This window comes from Heterocephalus glaber, unplaced genomic scaffold (assembly GCF_053883595.1).
Source record: "Heterocephalus glaber isolate CG9 unplaced genomic scaffold, H.glaber_assembly_v1.0 deba00001745, whole genome shotgun sequence".
NCBI lineage: Eukaryota > Metazoa > Chordata > Mammalia > Rodentia > Bathyergidae > Heterocephalus > Heterocephalus glaber.
In genome coordinates, this window is record NW_028258451.1 from 1494747 (window position 1) to 1512338 (window position 17592).

Genomic DNA, 17592 nt, shown 5'->3' on the forward strand with positions numbered 1-17592 from the left:
TTTTTTTTGTTTTGTTTTGTTTTTTTCAGTACCGGGGATCGAACTCAGGTCCTTGTGCTTATGAGGCCGGCGCCCGAACCACTGAGCTAAATCCCCGGACCACTCAGGCTTTAAATTAACAGGGAAAAAATGAGCCTGGGCTCTGGACCTGAGTCCATGGACTGCTGGGCACAGTGCTGTGAAGCCATGGTTTGGATCAGACCTGGGATCCTCTCTGTTCTGTAATAATCGTCCTCTCAGCTCCACTCAGCTGCTAGTGCAGAGACAGGAAGTGAGGACGTTGTGTACAGAACAGAGAAAAGAGGGCCATCCCACAGAAGACTCGGCCCACCAGGGAGGATGCTCCACACTCTACCATGTGGGGGCCACATCAGCGAATGCTCAGTGATCACCTTCCCTAAACCCAGTCACAAGACAAAGCCTCGCCTGGAGAAGGAACTGGAGGGCAGAGCTGAGGGTCATCCATCCCAACGTGACAAGGAATGGGAATGAGGAGAGGGTTCACAGGAATGCCAGGATACTCATCCTGCAAATGGGGATGAGAATGAGTCCCTGACTCCCTCAGGTAGCATACAGAAGACCTCAGGAATCACAGCCTAGTCTCTGCTGATGGTTTTATTTCTTCTCAGGTGCTGAGGTCCACTCATGTGAAGACCTAGTGAAACTCTGTGATGCCTCCCTCCTCTTCCTGAAGTCACTCCATTCAGATAAATCCCAGCATTACCGAGATCCAACCTTCACCTCAGTTTCCCCTTACCACCTCAATTCCAAATCCACACCCAGTTTACTTATCTTACCCTGTCCTGCTGCTTTCAATATTTTCTCCGTGAGACCAATCCTATTTTTAACAATGCCTTATCTGTGTAATTGACATAGGGGGAAGAGATGTAACTCCCAGACCTACTAGATATCTGAAACGTGAGTTCGTGTTCTCTAATATCAAAGAATGAATTCCAAGAACAATGGAGGTTAAGAGTAGGAAAAATTTATTGAGAGAAAGAAAGCTTCTGTCTAAGAGAGACAGAAGGGGACCGGAAAGTGGGTTGCCCGCCCACCCCAATTTTCAAAGATGTTTTATTCAGCAAAGCCAAGTGATGAGGCGGGTACACAGTGGAACAAAACTATAAGACCCAATGGAAACTTACAAGGAGGGCATTAGATGGGACAAAACCATGACCAACCAATAAGATTACAAGTACAGTCACCCAGGTAATATTGATTAAATGGGGATCAAATGGGAAGACAAGTCACATACAAGGAGTTTCCCATTTAGAATATCAATCACTGCCATCTATCTCTAGGGGAAGTAGTGCCTCTTCTTTGTATAATGCTAACCAGTGAACCCTAACCCTAACCCTAAGGGAGCTCCGCGACCCCAGACAGTCTGCTCCCCGGCCGGGCCCTCCTCCTCGGCTCCCTCCCTACAGCGGCTAACCTCGGCTCGCGAGCCTTCTCCCGCGGCGCCCTCTTGTGGCAACTCCCGGAAACGCCTCTGAACACTGTCCGAGGCACCGAGGCACAGGGCCCCGGGATACTCGCTGAGAACCTGGGACCCGGACCCGGAGCCGGGATTCCAGGCTGTGGCAGCACATCCTCCCTCTTTGGGTTCCCCAAGGTGCTGATCATCAGCTGAACATATTTATTTTCGCACTTGCTGGTTTATCGCACACTGTGTGTTTCACTAAGGTGCGCGTGGTAATTGATACGAATGACCTCGTCCTCAGCCCACAAGAGCTGGGCTGCAGACCGAGGGCCGAGTTACTGAACAGCCAATGGCAAGCCTGAGGCGTGACGCTCGGAGGCCAGGGCGCCTGCGCCGGGAGAGGAGCAGGACTGCGGTCGTGGGCGGCGTCTCCCTCGCGGGTCGGAGTGCGGTTTCCCCTGCACAAAGGCCCGCAGAAGCGAGACGGAGGATCTCAGACCCCGTGTGACCCCGAATCCATAGAGCCCCAGTCTTGGGTCCGGAAATGCATCTCTCTTCCTGAGCATGGGGGTACAGGTAAGCCCGCTGCTTACGCCTTTCCTCGCCCGGCCAGGGTCCTGATGCTCCTGGGTCCCGCTTGCTGACGGCCGGTGAGGCAGCAGGTCACGAGGACCAAACGTGACAGAGAAACCCAGGTGCCCGCTGGCCCCACGGTGCTCTAGAGCCAGGGCGCCGCTGTCTGGGCGGGGGCTTCCTCCTGCACCGTGAAGCCGCCTGCAACACACCGGGCAGGAGGGCAGCTCGCAGGGCGGAGGGCTGCAGAGTTGGCCAAATTATCCAGTCGCGCTTGGGCCACCAGGGCTGACCCCTCCCGGGGCAGAGTTTGGGGGTGGAGAGTGGGGGGTGCCGACGTCGCCCCTGTGCTTCTTCTCCACAGAGCCAGGACCGAGCCCTCTTCGGCTTCTCAGCTCATCCTCACAGCAGAGCCCGTCCCAAGCTTGGGGGTCACCTCAAGGTCGGGAGCTCATCCTGAGGGGAGCCGGAACCGGAGCCCCAGCGCGCCTGGGTCACGTGTTCGGGAGGGGACAGTGAGGGACAGGCCTGCTGGTTCCCGGGACGGGTGAGCCCACCCCGGGCGGATGCGTGGAAGAGAACAAGGGCTTTTCCCTCTTTGGGGGGGGGGGGTACCAGGGATCGAACTTGGGTCCTTGTACTTGCAAGGCAGGCACCAGAACCACTGAGCTAAATCCCCGGCTTCCCTCTAATTTTTATTGAGGTGAAATTTAAATAACAAAGTTAACCTTCTATTAAATTAATGTTGTCCTGGTGAAAGCCCAGCCTGCCCGGGAACAGAGGAGGTAACCGACCATGGCTGGAGCGGGCAGCGGGGAGGAAAGAGGGGGCCTGACACGGGAGGCTCTGCACAAAGGAGAGAAGGAAGCTCCCTGGCGGAGGACGGTGGAAACTGGAGAGAAGCGCAGGAGAGGCCTGGTGGGGTCGCAGCAGGGAATCCGCGGTGTGCAAGGCCCGGGCCTCCCACAGGGACAGAGGCGTTGGCCAGGTGCCCACGGCCCCTCCCCAGCCCTCGCCGTGCCTGCACCCCACACGCGCACACACATGCACACACACACACACACATGCCTCAAGTCCCCGCCGGGCCCTAGTGATGGTGCCCCTGCCTCTGAGCACCTGGCGGGGCCCCGTGCTGGCAGCCAGGGGACCTCAGGGCGTGCGGGAGCGGGGGCAGCGGCCTGTGCATGGCTCGGACCCGGAGCGGCAGCCGTTTCTTCCGGCTGTGCCAGGCCTCGGCCAGGAACCCGGCCAGGAGGACCAGAACCAGGGCGCCCAGGCACAGCCGCACCAGGTTGCCCTTGGCGTAGTGCAGGCGGGCGAAACCTGGGGGGAGAAGGCGCCGTGGCGGAGGCCAAACCAGGACACGCGCAGGCCACAGAATCCCTGACCCAGACCCTACTGTCCCCTCCAGCTGGGGTGCAGCTCCTCCCCCCAGAGAGGCTCCACGGGCCCCCACTCACCCCCGCCCACCCCAGGGCCCCCGCTGGGCTGACTGATTGAAGAGGAGGACACAGTGGGAAGGGCCAGGGAGCGGGAGGGGGATCTTCTTTCTCTGACCCTCAGGAAAACCCTAACCTCCCCACCTGATCTTGTTGCCCAGTCTGGAGCTCGCGCTGATCACCCTGTCCCGTTAATGCTGCACACACGGGACCAGGGAGCCTGGGCTCCTCTACAGAGAAAGGGTGCGTTTCCGGGGTGCACTTCCGGGGAGGAGGCGGCGAGCAGGGAGAGGCCTGGGAGGCCCACTTACCCAGAGGAGGGCTTGAGCCCCTGGGAGAGACAGCGTTGTTCCTAGATGTCGCTAGCAATCAGAAGGGCTCGGTGTGAATGAAGAGAAGCATCTCCCGTGCCATGGGCGATGCCTGGGGGCGGAGCCGAGGGCCCTGGACTGTCCAGTCAGCCGCCCAGTGGGACCCGAGGCCAGCACTTGTCAGATGCGGGGCCTCTGACAAGGGACTCAGCATCTCTAAGCCTACTTTCCCGTCCGTCCAATGAAGCCAATGCCACTTAAATCACGCCTGTCACCCCAGCATGCTGGGAGGCTGCAGCAGGATTGCAAATTCAAGCCCAGCCTGGGCAACTTAGCAACTTAGGGAGGAGACCCTGCTTCAAAATAAAAAATAGAAAAGGGCTGGGGAGGGAGCTTAGTGCAGAGCCGGAGGATCAACACCCCAGTGACACACGAAAAAGAAAAAAAGAATGGGAAAGAAAGAAAATTAAAATAACATGTATTGAACATCCCTCCTATGAATATCTGAAATCTGAAATGCTCTAAAGTTTGAAATTTTTTGAGCAACAACAGATGCCACAAGTGGAAAATTCCACACCTGACCTCACAGGCCAGGTCACAGTCAAAATGCCGATTAAAAATACTGTATGAAATTGCCTTCAGGTTGTATGTAGAAGGTACACAGGAAACAAATGAGTTTTGTGTTTTGACGTGGGTTCCGTGTGCAATATTTCTGTGTGCAAATATTCCAAAATCCCAAACACTTCTGCTGTCAAGCATTTCAGATAGGGACACTCAAACTGTAACCACAAGAGCTGCCCAAGAGGCGGGTCCGACTCCACAAGTGTTTCCTGAGGCCACCAGGGGCTCAGCACGTGCCAGGCTGCAGGGACCCACGGACTAATTAGACAAGGTCCATGTGTGGTTCTCCGGCAAGAAGTAGAGTGGAGTGGACACTGCTGCAAGGGGCAGCCCACAGGACACACCTCAGGGACAGAGGGACCACCAGCCCCGCCTGGGGCCTCGAGAGGGCTTTCCTGAGGCTCTGAAGCCAAGGGAAGTGCAAGGCAAGGCAGAGCAGGTAGTGGGGGAGTCGGAAGGGGACGCGAAGCCTCAGGAAGCCTGGGGGCTGTGTGGCTGCGGGAAGGAGTGCGGGCTGAGGGTGGCTGATGTCTGAGCTTGGGGAGTAGCAAGCTGCGGAAGCCAGGCCCCATCCTGAGGGAGAATCCCGGCACCAGGTTAGAAAGAGCTCCCTGCGGTCAGGAGCATAAGGAGAGCCAGAGCATGTGAGCCCCAGGAGAGGGCTACGCTCCCCTCAGGGGACCTGTGACACTTTCCAGGAAAAGCAGAGGACAGGAAATTGCAGTGTGAGGGAAGAGCATCTGCAGTGGCCCAGAGCAGTCAGAAGACACATGGTGCACGGGTACTCTGCACTGTGAGGCTGGAGCACAGGCTCCACTTGGACGCAGTGGAGAACAAAGATACTGGATCAGAGGCAAGTGGGAAACCTGTAGGTGTCATCTGGAGTGCAGGGGTAGGGGCAGGTGATAGTCTTCCTGCCAGAGCCCGTAATCCACCATCTCTGAAACCGCCACACTTCCCAGAATGCTCCTGTGAGCCATCCTAGCCTGGGATCTGCCACACTTCCCAGAATGCTTCTCTGCACCAGCCTGGGACCCAACCCTCCCATCCTGGCCTCAGACCAAGGGCCTCCCTGGTGAGGGGCGGAGGGCTCAGTGGATGCATCCAAAGCCTTAGGTGATAGAGGGGCTTGGCACTCCTTTCTGCTGAGCTTTGAGTGCTGGTTACTTACCAATTGTGGAGCCTATGTTCATGGGCGAGATGCTGGGTGTCCTGGAGGATTCTGGGAATGCCAAGGAGGACAGGGTAAGAAGTCGAGCTAATGTCTTTCTCCCCAGATCCTTCTGAGATTCCAGGGCTCCCTAAACCCCTTTCTCTGCCACACACTGCACAGTCACTGAGGAGAGACAAAGTCAAGAGGCCCTACTTGCCCGCCCTGGACACGGGGCCAGACCTCAGTGGGGGGGGGGGCACAGTGACAGGAGCTGGCGAAGGGGTGGCGCTGGCGGCAGTGAGGGGCTGGTCCCTTGCCCAGTGAGGCAGGGTGCACATCTGTAGCACACCTGAGTGCCCCAGTTCCTAAACCGCACACTGTGTTCCTGTGCGGCCGTTCACCTGAGAGCCTCGGAAGGCAGGACAGTGTACAAAACTCCACACGGCCGTTCTCGGTCACGCGCCAGCAGCCCCAGCACCGCCAGGAGTGTTTGAGATGTGGTGACCAGCCCCACCCCACCCTCTGACCCAGATGCTCTAGGGGCTCAGGAAGCAGTGCTGGAAGAGGCCTTGGGATTCCTAGGCCCACAGCAGTTTGAGGACCACAGACAGATGAAAAAGACAAAGAAAGAGACAAGTGAATCGTAAGTCAAGAAATCTTGCTGTGCGATGGTGCACAGCTGTCATCCCAGCACTCTGGGAGGCTGAAGCGGGAGGTAAGGTGAAACCCAGCCCGAGGAACTCAGCAAAACCCTGTTGCAAACTCAGAAAACAGAAAAAGTAGCTCAGTGCAAAGGCCCCGGGTTCAATCCCTGGTTTGAAGGAAGGAAGAAAGAGAGAAAAATCCATGTGCCTCCGTCCCCAAATGCTAGAATCTGCCTCGACTTACCTGTCGTGGAGGAAGGTGCCTGTGTGGGCGACTGGGTGGGGGCCTCAGAGGCTCCTGGGAAACCAGAAGAGGAGAGAAGTCAGGTGCTGTGTTGGCTGGGTCCTGAGGAAATGATGAAGCTGTTCCATGACTCAGTTTCCCCGAGTAGGAAATGGTACCGAGACTCTTACATCACCGACTGGGGGAGCGGCGGTGCCCTCCCTGGTGAGCCCGAGCTGCTTCCTGCCTGGGGAAGCCCAGCCCTGCCCTCCTGGTCCCTTCACCCTCGCTCTGCCCCTGGGAGCGGCCCGGCCCTTTCTCCTGGGAAGGAGAGGCGGGGACAGCAACCTCACTGTAAGTGTGGGGAGAGGGCTGGGAGTCACAGTGTGGGGAGAGGGGCATACCTAGGACACAGTCACAGTCCCTTCCCCCTGCACAGCCCCATTCCCATGCGGGACATCCGCTCACGACATCCCACCCACCGCAGCCCACGCCTCCTGCTTGGGCACCTGGTCAACCTTCCCTCTGCCCTAAGATGCAGTTGGAAGAGGCCTCCTCCGAGAAGCCCTCCCAGGCTGCCTCCCTTCTGGGCTTCACAGCAGTGCAAGCTCCTAGCACATAGTGCTCGCCATAGTCACAATTATACCTGTGTGTCAGATGTATCCGTGATTAAAGACTGTCGGCTCTACCAAGCACTCGTGTGTGTGTGTGTGTGTGTACTGACAGGAAGTCCCAGCCAGTTCCTGTAGCACCAGCCTTAGCATCAATACTCTTTTTGTTTTTGAGAAACGGTTTGGATGAGTCACTAAGTTGCCCAGGCAGGTTTCAAACTTGCAATCCTCCTGCCTCAGCCTCCCAGAGTGTTGAGATTATAGGTGTGACTAACATGCCCAGGTTCCTTCTTTACTAATGTTCTTTCTATTCTATAACTAATTCAAATCAAAAATCTGGAAGTACCAGAAAATAGAAGAAAAGTAATAAAACTTCAATCCACAAATCCCCAAAATTGTTATCATTTCATGTGTTCATTTCCATTTTTCTGAGAAAACTGAACAATTAATTTTTGTTCAGATGGTGCCACTTCCCCAGTGTCACACAGAAGAAATATTAAAGGATAAAAATCCAATTTTTTTGGTAGTGGGGTTCGAACTCAGAACCTTGTACTTTCTTTTTTTTTTTTTTGGTACCAGGGATCAAACTTGGGTCCTTGCGCTTGCACAGCAGGCAGTGAAACCACTGAGCCAAATCCCTGGCCCTAAAAATCCACTTATTAATGGTGGTTAGAAGATTAGAGAAGGGATAACTTCAAATTTTACTTTTGACAATTGTGTATTATGAGACTTTTAGAAATGCTACTTTGTAAGGAACAATGTGAGTAGCACGGACTGTCCTACCAGAAGCTCGGGACGTGTTTGGTTTGGCCGGCTGACATCTCAGGGGCGAGGCTCAGCAGCACCCGGCAGCCACGCTGTGCTCGGAGCTCCAGAGCTTTCTCATCTCACCCAACTGAAGCTCTGTGCTCGGCGAACACTAATCCTCCCCCTCAAACCCTTGGCCACCACGTCTGTAAGATTTTAACGACACTTCATGCCTCACGGGGCCTCACAGGAGTGGAATCCAGCAGTGTCTGTCCTTTTGTGACTCACTCATTTCACCTTAAGGGTCATCTGTGATGTACCATGTCAGAATTCCCCTCTTTTTCAAGACTGAATAGTATTCCTTCGCAAATATAGACCACATTTTCTTTATGATATATACTGTCCTTTCTTGAAAGAAACCCTCTTTTAAAATGATAACCATAATTAATAATGATGTGTATTTCACATTGCTTAAAGAATAGACTTTAAATGTTCTATTTTTAAAGAGACAGGTGAAGAAGCCAGGCCAGGTGGTGCATGCCTGTAATCTTAGCACTTAGGGAGGCTGAGGCAGGAGGATCACAAGTTTGAGTCCCATGTGGGCAACTTAGCAAGACCCTTCTCAGAATTTTAAAAGTAAAATAAAAGAGCTGGGGGTGTAGCTGGGTGACAGAGTGCTCCTGGGTCTGATCCCCAGTATAGCAATCAACCGATCGATTGATCGATCAAGATATGTGAGGTGATGGAAGTGTCAATTAGCTTGGTGAATGCATGGGCACATTGAAGTGCCACGTGATACTCACAAGTACCCGCAGCCATCTGGGAAGTGGAAACACAGACATTTAAAAAGCAGAAAGGACAGAAGTTTGCTGCATGCTAAATAGGAAGGAATCTCGGAAACACCGTGCTGAGGGAAAGAAACCAGTTAGGAAACCCACATCACATGCGACTGCGCTTCCGAGAATGTCCAGAAAAGGCAAATCTGCTCCCAGGAGAGAGCAGGTCTGGGGCCTGGAGCTGGGTGGGAACTGGAAATGGGAACCAGGGGCAGCAGGTGTGTCCAGGGCAGGGAAAACGAGCGAGGTGGGATTGCAGAGACTGCACAAGGCTGGGGACCCCTAAAACAGGCGAATTGGTGAACTTTAACACGCACGTTGCACCTCAATAAAGCTGTTTTTTAAGAGTGTAAAACATTTAGTGAGTAGTGACCTCACTAGCTAGACTTGAATGAAAATAAGGTAAATGTAAATACATTTTCATTTAACCCTGTACTAATTTTTAAATCAACTGACAACCCAGGCATGGTGGTGCACACCTGTGATCCCAGCACTCAGGAAGATGAGGCAGGAGGGTCACTACCTCAAGCTCAGCCTGGCCAACTTAGTGACTTAGCGAGGAGACCTTGTCTCAGAATAAAAATTAAAGGGCTGGGGGTGGAGCTTGATGTGAAGGCCCTGAGTTTAGTCCCCAAGACCACAATCAATCCACTGATGACTGGGAGGAGGAGAATTCTCCCAGGCCTGGTAGAATTGTTAGCCTTCGCGATATCAAAACATTTTAAGAGGGACCAGGGGCTTAGTTCAGTGGTGCTGTGCCTGCCTCTCAAGTGCAAGGTCCTGAGTTCAATCCCTGGTACCAAAAAAAAAAAGTTTAAGAAAACTGGGTGGCTTCAAGTTCATGTGAAAGAACATAATCCTAAAGCAAAGGCGAGCGTGAAGTACCCATGCTAGGTCCTAAATTGCAGGAAAGGCCCCAGCAGCAAGCATTTCCATCAACACAACTTCCACTTCGATTGTTATAAAGCAGATGGTCCCTGTGTAGGACCTGGGCAGAAGGAGTCATTCTTTCCTGCAATAGTAGCAATTCTTTTTACTAAGTTTACTAAGTTCTGCAAGTTTTTTGTTGTTGCTTGTTTAAGGTTTGAACCCAGACTAGAAACGAGGCATTATTCTATTGTTTTTCTTAGTGTTCATACTCTGCAGAAGACAGAATAATGCCTCCCAGATCCCAAGAAACTAAAACTAGAAACTCCATTTGACCCAGCTCTTCCCCTCAAGGTGTCTCCCCGAAAGCATTAAAAACAGCATTTTGCAGTGGTCCATGCACACCCGTGCTTACAGCAGCACAATTCGTCATAGCTAAGTCTCGGAAGCAGCCTGTATGTCCATCCATGCATGAATGTATAATGGAAATGTGGTTTTCACACAGTGTGGACTACTACCATGCCATAAAAAAGGATAAACTTGAGTCATTCATAGGACACCTTGAGACCATAATGCTAAGGGAAGTAAACCATATACAGAAGCTTAAATTCCATGTCATTTCTCTTTTATGAGAAACCCAAGGTACAAATAAATTAAAAAGCAAAGTACAGGATCTGTAATAGGAAACAGGGAGGTAAATCTTTTCCAAAAGCAAAAGGGCCAAGTGATGAAGGGAGGGGAGGAGGGGAAGGGACCTAAAAAGAATTGAGATGCCCTAGGGACATATACCAACTCCCCCATGACTGTCATCTTTATGTGCTGCACACATGGACTAATAAAAATTAAAAATTTTAAAACTGGAATTAGAAGACCAACTACAGGCCTCCCAGACACAGCTGGTACTAAGCCCCAGGCTGAGGGTGTTACTTCCTGTTGCCAAGGGAGTCTGAGCAGCTGGCGCGGAGGGGCGGCCCTGGCTTCCCCAGCGGGTGGGAGGCCAGGCCCCGGGCCTGGTAAGTGGGAGAGGCAGGCGGAGGCGGCAGAACCCGGGGCGCTGCGGCTGGCTTGGACACGGAGGAGGGCCCCAGCCAAGGAACCGGGGGCCTCCGGGCTGGAACCCTCCGGGAAGGAGACCCCGGAATCCCCAGAAGAAACACGACCTGCAGCCACCTTGTTTTCTCGCAGTGAGACCCGCGCAGACCACCTCTGCACCCCGTAGTACTGGGGCTGGGGCCCAGGGCCTTCCCGCTGAGCTACATCCCACCCCGTTCTTGTTTTTCATGTCCATGAAAGGTCTCACTAAGTCACCCAGGATGGGCTCCATCCTCCTGCCTCGGGACGACAGGAAGCAGCGCCCTGCCGGCTCGGGTTCAGACTCCGGAGCCGCGGGTCGTTCCCCTTGGCTGCACTGAGCCAGTGAGCGTGGTCGGACGGGGGCCGGCAGCCCTTGCTGTGCGCGCCTGAGGAGGGGAGGGAGGCAGGGTGGGAAGCTGCCCTCACCTGTGACCCTGAGCTCCAGGGGCTCGCTGGGCGCCGACCACAGGAAGGGGGCTGCGCTGGAGAAGCTGTAGCACCGGTATGTCCCGCTGTGGGCGGCCGTCACCGTGATGAGGGAGAAGTCGGCCCGGTACCACTTCTCGGGCCGCTTATGGGGCCCGGCGTCCCCCTCCTTGTACAGGGCGAACTGGTCAAAGCCGTACTGGGTCCGGCACTGCAGGGTCACGTCGCCCCCGGGGGACACGGCCGGGCTGGGGTGCGCGGAGAGCGAGGGCTTCCTGTAGACTCCTGGGGGAGAGGCCTGGGCTGCAGGGCCAGAGTGGGCGGCAGGAGCCACCTCCCGCCGGCCTGGCCGCAGAGCAGCGCCCGTCCTGGAGCCTGGGCTGGAGTCACCGCGCTGCCTCCTGGGGCCCTGGGGCCCCGAGACACCCCCACGTCTGTGCCGCCCCGACCTCTGCTACAGATGAAACTGTGTGCTTGAAATTTACTGAGAATGGAAGTCCCAAGTGTTCGCGTCACAAAGTTTCCGTGCTGAGGATTAAACCCGGGGTCTCTGCCCTGAGCCACACACGCACACGCGCACACGCACGCACGCACGTTTCCAGTCCATAACTTGTCCAAGATCACAAGATAGTAAGTGGCAAAGCCGAGACTGGCGATCGCGGATTCCGACTCCCAGGTCTGTGCTACTGGGCATCTTGTCATCAGCATGGGGACCTGGGCCTGGCCCACAGGACGCCCCCAGTTGCCTGATCATTATGAGTCATTCATTCATTCAACAACTTTTTTTTTTGAGGCAGGGTCTCACTATGTAGTGCAGGCTGGAGTTGAACCCCCGGCGATCCTCCTGCCTCAGCCTCCTGAATGCTGGGACTGCAGGTGTGCGCCACTACACTCGGCCCAATTTTTAAAAATTTCTTAAGGAACTACTATGTGTCTGTTTCTGCTCTAACAAATAAAAATCCCATCAGACAGAAAAAAAATAAAGCATTCCCAAGATACATAGGTTGATGTGTGGCATCTGAGGTTGTGATGAGTGATATTTAAACGGGGTATGAGGGACACATTGAGAAGAAAGCATTTGGATCGGACCCAAAAGGAGACGATGGGGCCAGGCCTGCAGGTCATGGAGCCCAAGAGAGGCAGCGGGTACAGGGCCGAGTGAGACACTCTCCTGGCATGCAGAACTGAAGTTCCCCACGTGGTTAACACAGTTGAAAGCTTACTAAAAATATATAAAAGTAGATCTTTCAAATCCACATTATCCCAAGTTCAAATATTTTATGTACACCTCCTCCCTCCCCCAAAAATATTTAGTATCATTGTAATTCTGGGCTTTCATGGAAGCAAATCCAACAGTGACATTTTTAAAATCTACTTCTGGAAAATAGCTATTTAAAAATGCATCGAACCCAGGCAAGGTGGCACATGGCTGTGATCCCAGCACTCTGGGAGGCTGAGGCAGGAGGATTGCAAATTTGAAACCAAACTGGACAACTTGGCAAGATGGGGTCTCAAAATTTTTTTTAAAAAAATTAAAGGGCTGGGGATATAAGTCAATGTGAAGGTGCTGGGCTCAATCCCCAGTACCACACAAATAAAGTAAAATAAAAATAAAATGCTCGGAACGAGGCTGGAGGGCTCACAATTGCCCTTGGTCTGGGCTCTGGTGCTTGGCCAGGCACTGCTGGTCTTGTCTTTACTTCAAACTGCGATCTTTTGTTCATCGTGGACATTTTTGGATCGATTTCGATGTTTGAAAAAAGTACATGAAGATGATAGCTGTTGATTAAAGAGTGTTTGGAGGCACCGGCCCCTAAATCCCATACTCAAGGCCACTGCCCGCCAGACCCAGCCCTACGAGATTCAGGGTCTCTTCCCAATGCCAGCCCCATGGGATGCGGGGGTTTGCGTCACCCACACCCCACACTCTCTGTCCAGACACAGAAATGAGGCCCACGTGGCCTGGGCTCCCAGTGGGCTACTCTCCGTCCCCCCCCCATTACCAGTAGCAACCAGCTCCAGGTTGTCGCTGGGCAGCGACCAGCGTGACCGGTTCTGGTAGGAGCAGCGGTAGCGTCCAGCGTGGCTGGTCTTCATGGCCGGGATGAAGAGGTCGGCCTGGTCCTCATACCTCCTGGACCCCAGTTTCTCCAGGCGGTACAGGTCCACCCTCGGGGGCCCCCGGCACCGGATGGTCACCGACTTCTCCAGGGGCACCAGGGAGCTGGGCAGAGCCTGCAGGGAGGGCTTGGGGAGGTGGCCTGGAGGGAAGCAGAGCCTGAGATCAGGGCAGAGCCCCAGGACCCGGCACTGCGCCACCCGAGGGCTGGCCCAGCTGAGGGACAGGGGCTGGGGAGGACTCACCACCTTGCACCTGGGTAGCCTGCCCCAGACACAGCCCTGGGGAGAAAACAGAGCGGCCGCTGAGTCTCGGACAGCAGCTTTGTGGGCATCCTCCTCCTCTGTCACCACCACTGCGCTTTCCCCAGTGACACCCACAGGTGTATTTCAAGTGAAAGAAGCCAAGTCATAAAAGGCCAGCAGCGCGTGATGCCACAGACATGAGGTGTCCCGAGCGGGCTGCTCGGTGGGTTTGGAGTTTCCTCCGGGCAGGGAGTGTGCTGGGCCAGATAGGGCCGGGCCCACTGTGGTCACAGAATGCCACTCATGGTGACCATGCTGTGTGCTGTTACCACAGGGTCTGCTCCCTGCCTGCAGCGCCCAGGATGGACGAGGCCCTTGTGCACAGCAGGCACGCTCTGCCCCGAGCTAGCCTTCCGGGCCTAAAAATATGTCTGAAGCCCAGCAGGGATTCCTTCCTTACTCCTCCCCAAGACCACACTTTGGGCCAGGTTAGTTTTCCTTCTGAGATCTTTGTATCACATCATTTTTTAAAATGCCTGTATGCTGTGGGTTTTTTGCTTTTTGTTCTTTGTTTTTTGTTTCATGAGACAGGGCCTTGCTATGTAGCCTAGGCTGGCCTTGAACTCACTGTGTAGCCCAGGCTGGCCTCAAACTGGCAGTGATCCTCCTGTCTCACCCTCCCGAGTGCTGCGATTGCAGGCATCCCTGCCTCAAAATGTGTTGTATTTTTGAAAATGACAGCAGATTTAAAGTGTTCTCACTATCTTAAAAATTAGCATGAGAGGTCATGGACAGGTTACAAGCTTGGTCTAGCCTCCCTACAATGTGCAGGAACCTGGAAACACCATGCTGCACACTATAAATTATAAAATTTGTATCCATCAATTTTTTTTGTTTTTTGTTTTTTTGGTACTGGGGATCGAACACGGGTCCTTGCACTTATGCAGCAGGGAGCGAAACCACTGAGCTAAATCCCCAGCCCCGTATCCATCAATTTAAAAAAGAGATCATCAGTCCTCTCCTCTCAAAAATGACAGAAAGCAGGGCCAGGGATTTAGCTCAGTGGTTTTGCCACCTGCTGCGCAAGCACAAGGACCCAAGTTCGATCCCCAGTACCAAAAAAAAAAAAAGATTTATTTTAAAGTGTGGAGCTGGCGGCAAAATTCTTTGGTTTGTATTTGAGTCCTTGGTGTGTGACATGCTGCTTAGCCTCTCTGTTTTCGTATCTGTAAACGAGGAATTATAGGCGCAACCTCATCAGGCTGTTGGAGATCGAGTTGAGGACTTTCGTTGTGGTGCTGGGGATCTCACCCAGTACCGACCAGGGGTGCTCACCACTGAGCTACATCCCCTGCCCTTTCAATGTTTTATTTTGAGCCACGGTCTTGCTCAGTTCCCAGATGGAAGCTGAACTCGGCATCCTGCTGCCTCAGCCTCCCTGCTCCCTGTGCTGGGATCACAGGCACGCACCACCAAGCCCAGCTAGTGGGGACTGGTTTGCTCCGCTGCTCCAGGGGACATTGACAGACTGTGAACTAGTCCTGGAATCGTCAAGCCACGGGAAAGGAAAGCGCACAGCCGTGGGGTAGCAGAGAGGAGCCAGGCTGAGACGAGACACCTGTGACGCGGAGAAGCTGGGCTCAGTCAGACCAGCCCCGCCGCCCCGCGCGCACCTTTCCCAGAGTCCCCTCTCGCCCTGAAATTCATGGTGCGACATTTTAAACTCTGGCCTGGTCTGTTTCCCCGGCGACCTCAGGACTCACCGAGGCAGAGGAGGGCGGTCGGGGGTGGGGACATGTTCCTCAGTGCGGAGCTCCGGCTTCGAGAGCGCAGGGTGCAGGATTGATGAGGGTGCGGAAGGCTCCCGCCCCGTCCTCGCGCTCCTGCTCCCCCAGCCGCTTTTCCTGGCTGACTGCAGTGGGGGGGGCTGCCCGCAAGCCCAGAGCCCGGGCGGTCTCTTATCTGCTCCCCCAGCCTGGTGCCCTCCATCCTGCGCCGGGCCAGGGCCTGTGCCTCCCGCTCCCACAGAGTGAAATGCAAACGCAGGCCCCAGGGCGACCTCACTTCAACGCTTATGAAGGTGGCTACCAATTTTTAAAGATGGAAAATAACCAACATCGACGGCTGGTAGGACTGTGACCGGGGCGGCTGCTGTGGGAAACAGCCCGGGGCCGTGTGGGAGATCGCAGAAGAAATCAAGAAGAAAAAGAGTTCCTAGAATCCAGGGACAGGAATTGCAATGTACGGAAACCCGCGGGTCACAAGGACAGCAGTCCCAAGGGGGAAACTCCCAGCTGTGCCACACACTGATCCCCAGAAAGTGACCTCAGGCAGGATGCGACGCAAGGTCCTGACAGACAGGAACGATCCAGATCTGAAACTGGTGGAAGGAAATTAGAAGATCAGAGCAGACATGAATGAAATTGAAGCTAAAAAAAATACAAAGGATTGATAAATCAGCCTTGGTTCTCTGAAAGGAGGAGGAGACGGGAGAACAGGAAGAGGAGGGGATGTGAAGGGACCAAAAGCCACGTGTGTGGGATCCAGTTTCCTCCCAGTGATCGCATTTACTATTTACTGAAAGCAGGGCCCATCACTCTCTGATCCAGAAACCCCGCTTCTGGGTTGGCCCTGAGGAGCTGAGGCAGGGTCTCTGGGCATTTGCACCCCATGCTCATAGCAGCATTGTTCTCAAGAGCCCAGGGTAGAAAGAGCCCGGGTCCCCATCAAGGGGACAGCAGATGCCCAAGAGGAGTGTACGGATACCATGGAATCCATGGAATATGCCTCAGCCTGTCAGAAAAGCGCGTATTTGTGATACACGCAACACCTTCTTCCTCCTGTCTAATGAAAACCCTGCTCAGTGGCCAATCCTAGTTTTTATTTTTGAGGATCTCCGTACTGATTCCACAGCAGCTGTGCCATTCTGCATTCCCACCAACGCACACAGACGTGGAGAGGAGCTTCCACTTCCCCCACTTTGCCGTAACCTGTTAGTGAGAGGCAAGCCCAGCTCCCGCCCGCCATCCTGGGCAGGAATCACAGGAGAGAGGGGGCAGGGGTGGGATCTCTGGGCCACTTGAGGGCTCAGGCTCTGGTCGTAAGCTCAGCAGCTGGAAGCAGCTCATGGTGCATTGGGGGACGTGAGCTTCCTGGAGACAGTGGGAATTATCCACAGGCTGCATGCATGTTCCTTGAATCCCAAAGACCCAGGACAGGGCCAGAGCCAGGACCACTCCCTGTGTCCCTGCCCACCCTCAGGTGGTGACACTGCCATTAAATTGTTTGCATTAGAATTAATTTTAATTAGAAAAATTTATGGGGTACAGAGTGATACTTTTATACATGTGTACAGTGTATAATGATCAAGACAGAGTAGTTAATATTTCTTTTTTTTTTTTGCTTTAGGAGATAAATTTATTTTTGTTATAATTTAATAGCCCAGGTCACTCTTCAGGGAAGTTAACATTTCCATCTCCTTAAATTTTTTTTTTTTTTTTGGTACCAGGGATCGAACTCAGGACCTTGTGCTTGCAAGACAGGAGGTGGCACCACTGAGCTAAATCTCTGGCCCCCTTCTTAAATATTTTTTTAAATTTTGACTAACATGTAATGATTGTTCAGATTTATGGGGTACAGTATTATACTTCCATACATGCGTATTATTCATCTGGCAGAGAATTGACATCCAGGATATGTACAGAATTTTTTAGAACTTAAAATGAAAAACAAATACTCCAATTAAAAAGTGGGCACAGGGTATAAATGGATACCTCTTGGAAAGAGAAATTCAAATGGCCAACAAATAGATGACAAAATGCCCAGCTCCAGTAGCTGTCAGGGAAAAGCATGGCAAAGGCACCTCGAGATTCCCTCACCCGAGTAGAGCAGCCAACATTGAAAAGGAAAGCAACACAGAAGGGAAGGGCAGGGCGGGAGTCAGCACAGCTCCGGACCAGCACAGAGGGCCAGGGAGACCCAAGAGACTCAGCACAGACTTCCCTGTTCCACACCATGTGGGGTTCTTCGTTTTTGTCTTTTAAAAATTATTTACTCAAAAAACATTTTGTGATAGACGCAGATAACAGCAAAGTCAATTGCAGCAAAATAAACCTACATAAAATGTGTAATTTCATTAAGGTGCAGCTAAAACACCAGAATGGCACATTTCTCTATATTTTAAACCAGTACGCTGGTTTAACTCATTTTAAAACTGCTTTACTGAGATATAACTCACAAGCCATATAATCCACCCATGGTTCCTGACCCTCATCGTAGTC

General features: G+C 53.3%; 1 protein-coding gene across 1 annotated transcript in view; it reads right to left on the reverse strand.

Moving 5' to 3' along the window:
* Positions 1-6213: 6213 nt before the first annotated feature.
* Gp6 (glycoprotein VI platelet) overlaps positions 6214-17592 on the reverse strand; it is a 42122-nt gene continuing 30743 nt past the window's right edge. Inside the window, 3 exon segments of the mRNA XM_087200911.1 lie at positions 6214-6462; positions 10949-11323; positions 12952-13209. Of these exon segments, the coding sequence (XP_087057037.1) occupies positions 6305-6462; positions 10949-11323; positions 12952-13209 (791 nt within the window). The 3' untranslated portion in view covers positions 6214-6304.